The sequence below is a fragment of the Chaetura pelagica genome, unplaced genomic scaffold (genome assembly GCF_000747805.2).
Source record: "Chaetura pelagica isolate M959 unplaced genomic scaffold, ChaPel_1.0 scaffold275, whole genome shotgun sequence".
Lineage (NCBI taxonomy): Eukaryota > Metazoa > Chordata > Aves > Apodiformes > Apodidae > Chaetura > Chaetura pelagica.
The window spans coordinates 7177694-7187213 of NW_009953486.1; the positions used below are offsets into that span (position 1 = coordinate 7177694).

At 40.9% G+C, this 9520-nt stretch overlaps 1 protein-coding gene across 1 annotated transcript; it reads left to right on the top strand.

The window, feature by feature from the left end:
• Nucleotides 1–385: 385 nt before the first annotated feature.
• Nucleotides 386–8433, top strand: UBE2V1 (ubiquitin-conjugating enzyme E2 variant 1). The gene is made up of 4 exons (XM_009998663.1): nt 386–410; nt 2508–2659; nt 6048–6173; nt 6553–8433. The coding sequence occupies exons 1-4, from the start codon at nt 386–388 to the stop codon at nt 6697–6699; spliced, it is 450 nt and encodes a 149-aa protein (XP_009996965.1). The 3' UTR covers nt 6700–8433.
• Nucleotides 8434–9520: the final 1087 nt, after the last annotated feature.

Below are 9520 nucleotides of genomic sequence, written 5' to 3' on the forward strand. Positions count from 1 at the left end.
TCACCTGTGTTGTTAAAGAGCTGCTGTGTCAGACTGGAGGGTGGAGTTCACCCTCCAGAAGGACCTTTTATTTGTCTTCTGTTTGTCCTTTCCTGGCTGTTTCTTTCCTGGGCACCTGCAGGCAGGGCTGGATCCCAGACAGCAGCTCCAGGTGTTGCACAGCCATGAGTCATTTCCCATCACCAGCTCTCCTGGACATCTGCTGCAGCAAGAATTGTGAAATAGGTGGTGTGTGTGTAAGTAAAGGTGGCACCTTGCCCTTCAACTACTACTCCATCTGTGTCTCTAGTTCACTGGCTCCCTTAACCCCTGCACTAGAACTTGACTGCTCTCTTCTCTGTCTCCCCTCATGACAGCATGGAGAGCTTTGGGAATCTAATTAAAAATGGGGTGGCTAATCTGTTATGATTCAGGATGAACTGCATATTTCTTCATGTGCCCAAGGTACACAAGGTACATACCTCATACTTCTAAGACTTACTGTGAGGGGAAACACTGGAGTTTTTTGTGCAGGAGAAGTGACAGTGGTCCCTGTGAGGTCCTGTCACCACTGAGGTTTTGGGGCTTGGTTAATCCTATGGCAATGGGTTCACCAGTCCCAACTGACTCACTTCCTTTCACAGCCAAAGATTTGTGTTACTCAGCAGCCATGGTAACAGCATGGTCCCCTGGGAGCTGAAGCTGTGGATTTGGCATGGAGCTGTGTTAAGAGTCATGCTCAGCAGCCCCATGTGTGTGCTCTGGTGTAGCCAGGTCTGACATCTCCTGGTGCTGCTTTTCTAGTTCTAGGTTTCTCTTTGTATTGTTGCTACAGCTCTGTTATTGAAGCACTTACGCCAGAATGTTCTTAAAGGTTGTTGTTAGATGTGTATCAAACTGGCCAACAAACTAATTATTTCGTAATTTGGGTTTTTGGTTTTTTATGTTTGCTTTGTAGTGAATGAAATTTGGACAACTGATTCTGCAGCAAAATCATAGCAGACATTAGTTTCTTTAGGTCATTAATACATAAAGCAACCACAATTATTCAATTTTAAGCACTGCCACGTTTCACAATGCCTTAGATTCTCTGTGTTTTCCCCATTTCCAAGCAGCTAGAGAGATCATTTTCAAAGCCCGTGGTCACTTTCTGACATCCTCAGAGCTGGATGCCTTGGCCATGCTGGAAGCTTCTGGCCATGGCTTGGCTTCTGACTGAGAAGTTTGCTGGGTTCACTTGATAACACTGAAAGGCTGATTTCTGTTCTTTTTCTGCTGTACAAATAAGTGGCAGTGAAGAAGGGGATTAATTATGATTTTCTGTTATTACATCCTGGTGAGTAGTTAACTTTGTATTATGGGGAATCCCTGCTGATCTTCATGGTCTGCAGGGGCACAGCCTGCTTTGACATGGTCTTCACCACAGGCTGGAGGAGAATCTGTGCTCTGCTGCCTGGAGCACCTCCTTCCCTCCTCTACTGACCTTGGTGTCTGCAGAGTTATTTCTCTCACATATTCTCACTCCTCTCTCTGTCTACAGTTGCTATCCTGCAGTCTCTTCCCACCCCCTTCTTAACTATGTTATCACAGAGGCCCTACCACCATCACTGATGGGCTCAGCCTTGCCCAGCGGTGGGTCCACCTTGGAGCCAACTGGCATTTGCTCTCTTGGACACAGGGGAAGCTTCCAGCAGCTTCTCACAGCCCCTCTGCTACCAAAACCTTATTGTGCAAACTCAGTGCAAAGGAGATGTGGTGGCCTAGAGCACATTCTTGTTTTGTGATGACTGAGGTATGGATACCTTGAAGAAGAAAGAGTAATTAAGTCCCCTGTGGCCTGGGTTCAAGATCCTCCTTTGCTGCAGACTTAGTGTGTGACCTTGGATATATCTCCTAAGCTCTCTATGCCATTGTTTTTCATTAATATAATAGGGATAAGAAAATATTCCTCTTTAGCTGTGTGTTTTGAGGATAAATGTGCCAGCAATTAAGAAGTGCTGAAATTCCTTGGTGGTGAAGGTCATAAGTACAAAGGATGCTATTGCTGCTGACAAAGCCCACTTAAATTAACTTGAGATTAACCTACTGATGTTATGAAAGAGTTTTATTTGCTTTGAATGGTATTTTTAAAACCTCTGAGTAAGTTCAGTGATGTAAGCCTCTCATTCTGTCATTTTGTACAATCTTTTAAGTTTTTATACTATTAATCATGCAGACAAGTGCTAATTAGAGCTCCATAATACTGTATTTCTGAATGGACAGAGACTTCCTTTCATTTTACTGCCTGCCTTAATATCTGGCCTGTCAGCCTTCTGGGATATATTGTGGATACCTTGACTTTGCTTGTAAAATACAAGCTAAATATGGGATATCTTTTTCATTGAAATTTTGTCATTCAAAAAACAGTGGTATTTGAATGTTTTTACCCAAAGTGTTTTCTGTAGAATGACCAAAAGTGTCATTGAAACTTTATTTTGTCTTCGTTCTTTACTAGATTTCTCAGCTCAAAATATTTTTCTGATTGTTTGCAGGAGTAAAAGTTCCTCGTAATTTTCGTCTGTTGGAAGAACTTGAAGAAGGTCAGAAAGGAGTAGGTGATGGAACAGTTAGCTGGGGCCTTGAAGATGATGAAGATATGACACTTACAAGATGGACAGGAATGATTATTGGACCTCCAAGAGTAAGTATCCACTTAAATATCAAAATAGTACTGTTACTTTTTTTCTTCCCCCCCTTCTCTTGGTCTAACCGCTGAAGTAGAAAACAAACAAAACAAGTTAAAAAACACTTTAGCAAGTGATTTATATGGAAGTTTTAAGTTCTGTATAATAATGGATTTCATTAAACCATATGTCTTTTTGCTTATAATTTGGAATATTTTTAGTGCCTTTCCCTGGTTAGTTCTGTTATATGTCTGCTTTGTATTTATAGATCCATTAAGACATAACTTTTGAAATTCCAGGATTCTAGTGTCCTGTACTCTTGAATACAGCAAGGTTTTAAATCCTTCAGCTAGTGAGGTTTCATATGGAGCTAATGTAGGTAAAATGTTGCTGTTTTGTTGAGTACTGCTAGTCTTTCTGCTGTTTCTTGTTGAGTTTATGGATTGTTTTTTTTTAATTGCAGCAGTGCTGACTTGTTCCTGTGGAGTTTCAGCTAACTTAGGAAACTCAAATTTTTACAAATTCAATTTCTTCTCTAAATGTTCTCGCCCAAAGTAGCTTCTTTTATTACTGCTGGGCTTTGTGGTAGTATTGTTGTGTTCTCTGTCTCTTCTGGCCCCAAACTCGACTAAACTGTGGGTCACCACTCTGGTAGTGAACCTGAGGACTTAATTGTGTCTTGTATGCATGCATGTATTCTAAAGCAAAACTTGTCTGTTGTCTCCAGTTTCACTGTGTATCTCTTGTCCTGTTTCCTTAATATCCTTACTATGATGTGCAAATAGCTGATTCTCCTTCATGCAGTAGTAGATGTTGCCTTCTACATCTGGCCTCAGTATCACTTCTTGACAGTTCCAATGTTGTCAGTCAATCATTTCAGTGTTTTTGATCTATTACATGGAAACCTTTACAGACCTTTAATGTTCCTACTGCCCTGTGTGCCCTGTTCTATCAGTTGCCTCTTCTGACATACCATGAGGTTCTACAAGAATTGTTGTTATGCTGGCATTACATGTGCAGTACTTTCTGTCTCATCTGGAAGTGGTGTTCATTTTTTGTCTCCCCATTTGTAACCATTTTGTTTGTTTACAGAGTTCCTAAGTAATTTTCTACAACAGCATTTGATTTTAGAACATTAGGAGAGTGCTAATGAGCCTGCATTAAGACAGTGAAAAAAGTTCACTGTGTGAATGCACCTTATGGAAAACTTAAGCAACCTTGAAATCTAATTTAGAAAATTAAATAGAAATTGAAATGTGCAAACAGGCATGTGCTGACTTGTCAGCAGTGATGGAAATTTGCAGTTCATGTCACACTGCTAGCCAAGGCTAGAGTCACAGAAGATGACTGAGCTGTGCCTCTTTTGTCTTTCTGACACGTTTATGAATATAGATTTTTTTTCCAAAAGTGCCTTGACTTCTTTTGACTCTATTACTTGAAACTGACAGACTTTATTGAGAGAAATTCTGGGGATTTTCAGTCATTCTTGTTTGCTGAGGGGCTGTTTTGCTTTTAGCACTGTTCACACAGTTATGTTATTACCATTTTTTTCTTAATAGAATGTGGGGATTCTGGGCCTGCCAGAAAAAAAGAATTAAATCCTTTTTCCTTCTGGACAGAAAGCAGTAACAATTGTAGCAGGTGTTTTGCACATCCTAGAGGGAAAAATGATCCATGGTGCAGAGTTAGATCTGTGCTGCTGCTCTGAGTGTCCCTGCTACCATACATGGAAGCATGCTTCTCCTTCCCAGACTTTGTGTGGATGGTTTTGCAGCCAGTGACTAATCTTGTTTATACAAGCTGTTTAAAAACAGTGGAACTGTCAAAACTTGAGTTTTATCTGCACATTTTTTATATTGGCTACAGACAGATGTAGGGTTGAGGCTTTCCATTCACTGCTCTTACTGTGCTGTGGTGATTTTCCAAGACCCTAAAAACCTGCACACCCTCCAGGCTGTTAATTGCTCTGTGCACAAGGCTCAGGGACTTGGTCAGGAGACCTGGGCAAGCCAAGCAGACCTGACTAGAGACTTTTTTCCCCCTCAAACTTTGTGGCAGCATTCAGTTTGTCACTGTCCTGGCTGGACACCTGAATGGCTGTCTGGTGAGGTGCTGGAAGAGTTACCAAGGTGCCACAGCCAGCCAGTGCTGGTTGGGTGCTGGTCCTGCCGTGGGTGGCTGCAGCCTGGTTTAATGCTGGTTTATTTCCACAGGTGAGAAGCAGCTCCATCAGGAAGTCAGTTCTTACCTTTGGTAGTGGTTTGCATCAAAATGCTCAATAATATTAAGGGAAGTACATAAGATGTTCAGGGTCATAACAGGCCCTTGAAAGTGGTTGCACAGATTTATGTTAAGAAGTTGATGTACATTGGGCAGTCCTTAAGGTTTTGGTGGAGCCGTCCTGCTCTGCTACCACAGGTGAGCAGGAGCTGCTGGCTGCTTCTGGGCTTCTGCACTCACACGTGGATTTTTGTTCGTGGTTGCTGCCTTGTGAGTTTAATGTTCATTGCAATGTTGAAGGTGCAGAAAGTTGTGTCAGAAACTCTAAATCCAGACAGCTCGTCTGCCTGACCTTCCCCATGATGGTCCTGTTGCATCCTTCTGCTGGCTGCCTGCATTGCCCAGCTTAGCTGGAGCTCTGTGCCAGGCTGCACCAGATCAGCACATCAAAAATAGTCATTCCCAGCATGCAGAACAACATTAACTACTGCTTTATTGTTTAATTAATTTTAAATATTGAAGAATCAATGGAGCCTTGTTACATTTGTCTCTCTTCTGTACTCATTAATGGGTCAGTTAAAAACTCAGGACCCAGGATTCCTGGTAGCTGTTCAGTACAGCAGTGTTGCTGCAGTGGAGACAAAGTGATAATGCTGTTGAGATCAGGATGTGCTTTGCATTGTGTTGGATCTTGGAACCTTCCCCTTTCTGAGCACTGCCATATTGGTTTATGACCAAAGAGTATTTTTTAGGTGCAGTTCTAGAACTGGCTGACTGTAGATAGTTGCCTAAGCAAAAGCTGTGGCTTCTGTGTCAAGGTAGTGTGTTTGATTAGTAAACTGGTAACTCTAAGCTTCTGTATAAAGATTGGTTGGAAAAAGTAGGTATCTGAGCTGTATGATGTTTTAAAAAAAATAATTTCAGTTAGTGAATGGGAAGCAATGCCAGTTTCATTCCTTACATGAAAATCTGATGCTTAAAAGACCAGTAGAATTTATTGTCCTGAAGAGGTAACACTTGATACTCTGAATTATTAAAATGAACCCAAAACAGAGGTAGCCAGCATAGTGTATAAGTGCATAAGTACTTATGTTTATTAGTATACATATCCTTAAAGTAACCACTGTTTTAACTAAATGCTTATTGAGCTGATGTAATTGATCCTCCCTTTTCTTTTCCCCTCAGACAATTTATGAAAACAGAATATACAGCCTTAAAATAGAATGTGGGCCTAAGTATCCAGAAGCACCTCCATTTGTAAGATTTGTAACAAAAATTAATATGAATGGAGTAAATAGTTCTAATGGAGTGGTAAGTTGTTTTATTTGTTTTTAACTTGGTTTTCATGTGCAACTTTGAATTAATGCTTTGTTTATACTTGCAACTTGCTTAATTATTTATTGCTTGGTGGTGCCATTTCTTTGAGGAGAAGGAAGGGGGGTAGAAGGGAAGTAAACAAGCCATTTGTGATCTGAAATCAGTAACACTGACTTCTGTCCTTTTGCAGCTCACAAGTAGTTGCATCATGCAGGGATTTACTGTGCTTTTAGGAAACCATGAGCTTGTTTTTGCTTTCTTTGGTTTCTCCCACTCAGATTTCTTACAGGATCTTTAGTTGGAGGGTGTTGGGGGGAGTTAAGTGTACCAAACATAAACATTCTGACAGGAATGGTCTTTTTGTCTATTTTAGGTGGACCCCAGAGCCATATCAGTCCTAGCAAAATGGCAGAATTCTTATAGTATCAAAGTTGTTCTGCAAGAGCTTCGGCGTCTAATGATGTCTAAAGAAAATATGAAACTTCCTCAGCCACCTGAAGGACAATGTTACAGCAATTAATTAAAAACAAAAAACAAACAAACAAAAACAAACAAACAAAAAACCCCATGCCCCCCCTTATTCAATTTAAGCTGTCTTCATTTTCCACAGTAGTAAATTTTCTAGATGCATCTTGTAGACCTCAAAATACTGGAAAGGAAGTTCCCATTCAAAGGAAGTTTTTTCTTGAGATACTGTAAATGATACTAATTTTTTTTTTTTCATTTGAAATATAAGTTGTGCTATAACAAATAATCCTGTCGTGTAACCACTGTCCACATAGCTGAACTTCTGGTATCAGGAAAAGTCTATTTAAATTTATTACTGTCAAGACCAGTGTGGCACATCTAACTTAACTGTGAAAGCATACATCCCACAATCACCTTGCTGTGTGTCTGGCCTGGGTTGTGTTTTTTTTTTTTTAATCTTTTTCTGTCTTTTGCAATAGAGTCGAAGCTCAGGGCTATTTATTAGAGGAGACACAAAGGTTTTGCTTCCAGTACTACACTGGGCTTTATGGACTACTAATGGGGATGTGTGCTAACCTCAGTCATCCCTCCCTTTGTGCTATCTCTAGTAAAGGCTGAATGTGACTGTGGTCGTTTTTGGGTTTTTTGTTTTTTTTAAATGCCCTAGTGACCTGGGGCAAGCTTTTCTTCTTCCCTCTGGCCAAGGCATAGATTGTATTTCTCTTCCTGGTCCCCCTCACCAGTGACATGGGCTTTGGGTGAGGGATTCAGGGTTCTTTTAATCTCTTCCCTCTTCCCCTCTTTTTAGTGGGGGTGCTGCTTTTTTTTGCCCCTCTTTGTGACTCTTCTCACCCTTGGTCAACAGGGGTAAGCATTGGGGCAATAACTTGACCTTTTCCCTCCTGCTTATCATTTGGTTTTGCAACAAATTTAGTCTTCACCAGCCTGGGAAACAAGAGTATCTGTTGTGCTCGCAAACTTGGATTTTCCCTGTCCCTCCAGCACTGCTGCCACACCCCCAAGCTGGCCACGGCTGATGTTCTTAGATAGGCTTTTGACATGGAGAAAAGAGCAGTAATTTACCAGGATTGCTGAAAAATCTTCTGCTGCCAAACTTTAATGGAGAAAAGCTGCACGTAGAGATTCTGAACACGCACTCCAGCTCGAATAGTTCTATTTTGGTGCTTTGGATTGACCCAAGAATGTTAATTAATGAAATGTTGCACTTATGTTTGGCCCTTCTAAAGATGTGATGACTACAGACAAATCAAATCAGTGTAGTAGATTTTATTAGGATTCTGTATGTCAGAGAAACCTCTTCAGTGAAGATTTTTGGGGAAGTGGTGCATACAGCAGATTTAAGGATCTTAATTGGCTTTGCATCCTGGCAAATCGCTGCCTTTTCTGGTTTACTGTTTCGGACCACTAACTGCTGAGATGTGGATGCAAGCTTACATACAACCAACCTAGTGTGTCCTGAGTTTTATGACAAATTCAGTGTCTGTGTAAAAAAGAAAAAAGAAAGGAAAAAAAAAAAGAAAAAAGATAAAAGTAAAAATAAACACATTTTAAAGCAGCAGCTATCAAGTCAATGAACAATTGATGTTTCCATTAACTCTTTTGAGGAAAATATTAGTTGTAAGGATTTAACATCCTCTGTAATTAAAGTTTATCATAACAGTATTCCATAAGCAGCCTTTTTATTGTATCAGACCATTGCCTGATTTTAATATAATAAAAAGTGTGCATTAATATTAGAAGGCTTTAATTGTATTTATGTTTAGAATGTTGATCCCTTATGGAATTTTTGATTTGTTGGAAGTATCTTCCTACAGATCACATTTAGCTAACAGTATATAAAGTGGTGGTGAAAGGCAATTGTCTTTATCCAGCTGCTGCTGCTGTGCCAAGGAGAATCTTTAGTTTTAGTTTAATACCTCAGACTTGCATAGACTTGGCAGTTGGCAACGATACGTAATGCTAAGGAGCTGCTGAAATGGATTTCTAGGTGTGCGTGTGATCTGAAGGGGCTCTGTTGTTGCAGTGACCTGTATGTGCCGTAGTCCTGAGGAGATGGAATCCCTGTACAGTTGCATGCTACACTGTCAACTTCAAGCAGAACTTCACAACCTGAAATGTTACCTGCTTTCCCAAAGTGTAAAAAGCTGACCTTCTCTCCAAATCTGGGTAAAAACAGGGCCGTGAAATTTTGGCTTTGTCCAGTGTGAAGCGTCTCCACTTCCAAGGATTGCCAGAAGGTGCTGGTGGGTGCACTTCAGTCTCATGGGGTAACACTGTTCTTCCTGGTTTAGGAATGAGAATGGGAATGATCTTTTGTGAAATGTTGTGAAACTGGCTGCTGGCTTCTGGCCTGAAACACTGCTCAGTCCTTTGGTAGCTCAGAGGGTGTCTGTGAAGACAATGCAACTGATACTTTGCCAGCATCGTGTGTGTGTTTATTTAGAATAGCTTAGTATCTTAAGATGTTACATGGGAATCAGAACAAAGCTTGATAATTACAGTGTGCTGCTTCATTATCTCTGTTTTTCAGAGCTGTTTTAAGAGTGCCCTTGCCCTGTTGGGGAGGATATGGCTGGTGCCTGGGGTCTCCCCCAACCTTTGTACGTCAAGTAACGGTTTTAAAACCTTAGAACTGTATTTTGCTTTGCAAGTGGTGCAGGTTAGAGCATTCCAGCCCAACCCGTGCTGTGCTGTGCTGGCAAGAGCCATGTGTGAACAACATTTGCCATACGAAGCTGGGTGGTGCTTCAAAAAAAACACAAAGGGGTTCACTGTAAAATGTTCTCACCTTGGAGTTGTGTTTGAACACGTCAGTGCACCAAGTGTGCTGCTGTTCCCCTCTCAGCCAAGTG

Coding starts and splice junctions, on each gene's coding strand:
- UBE2V1 (XM_009998663.1), top strand. CDS start 386: ATGGGGTGGCTAATCTGTTATGATT. Junction 411..2,507: donor GTGGCTAATCTGTTATGATT/CAGGATGAACTG, acceptor TCTGATTGTTTG/CAGGAGTAAAAGTTCCTCGT. Junction 2,660..6,047: donor TGATTATTGGACCTCCAAGA/GTAAGTATCCAC, acceptor TTTTCCCCTCAG/ACAATTTATGAAAACAGAAT.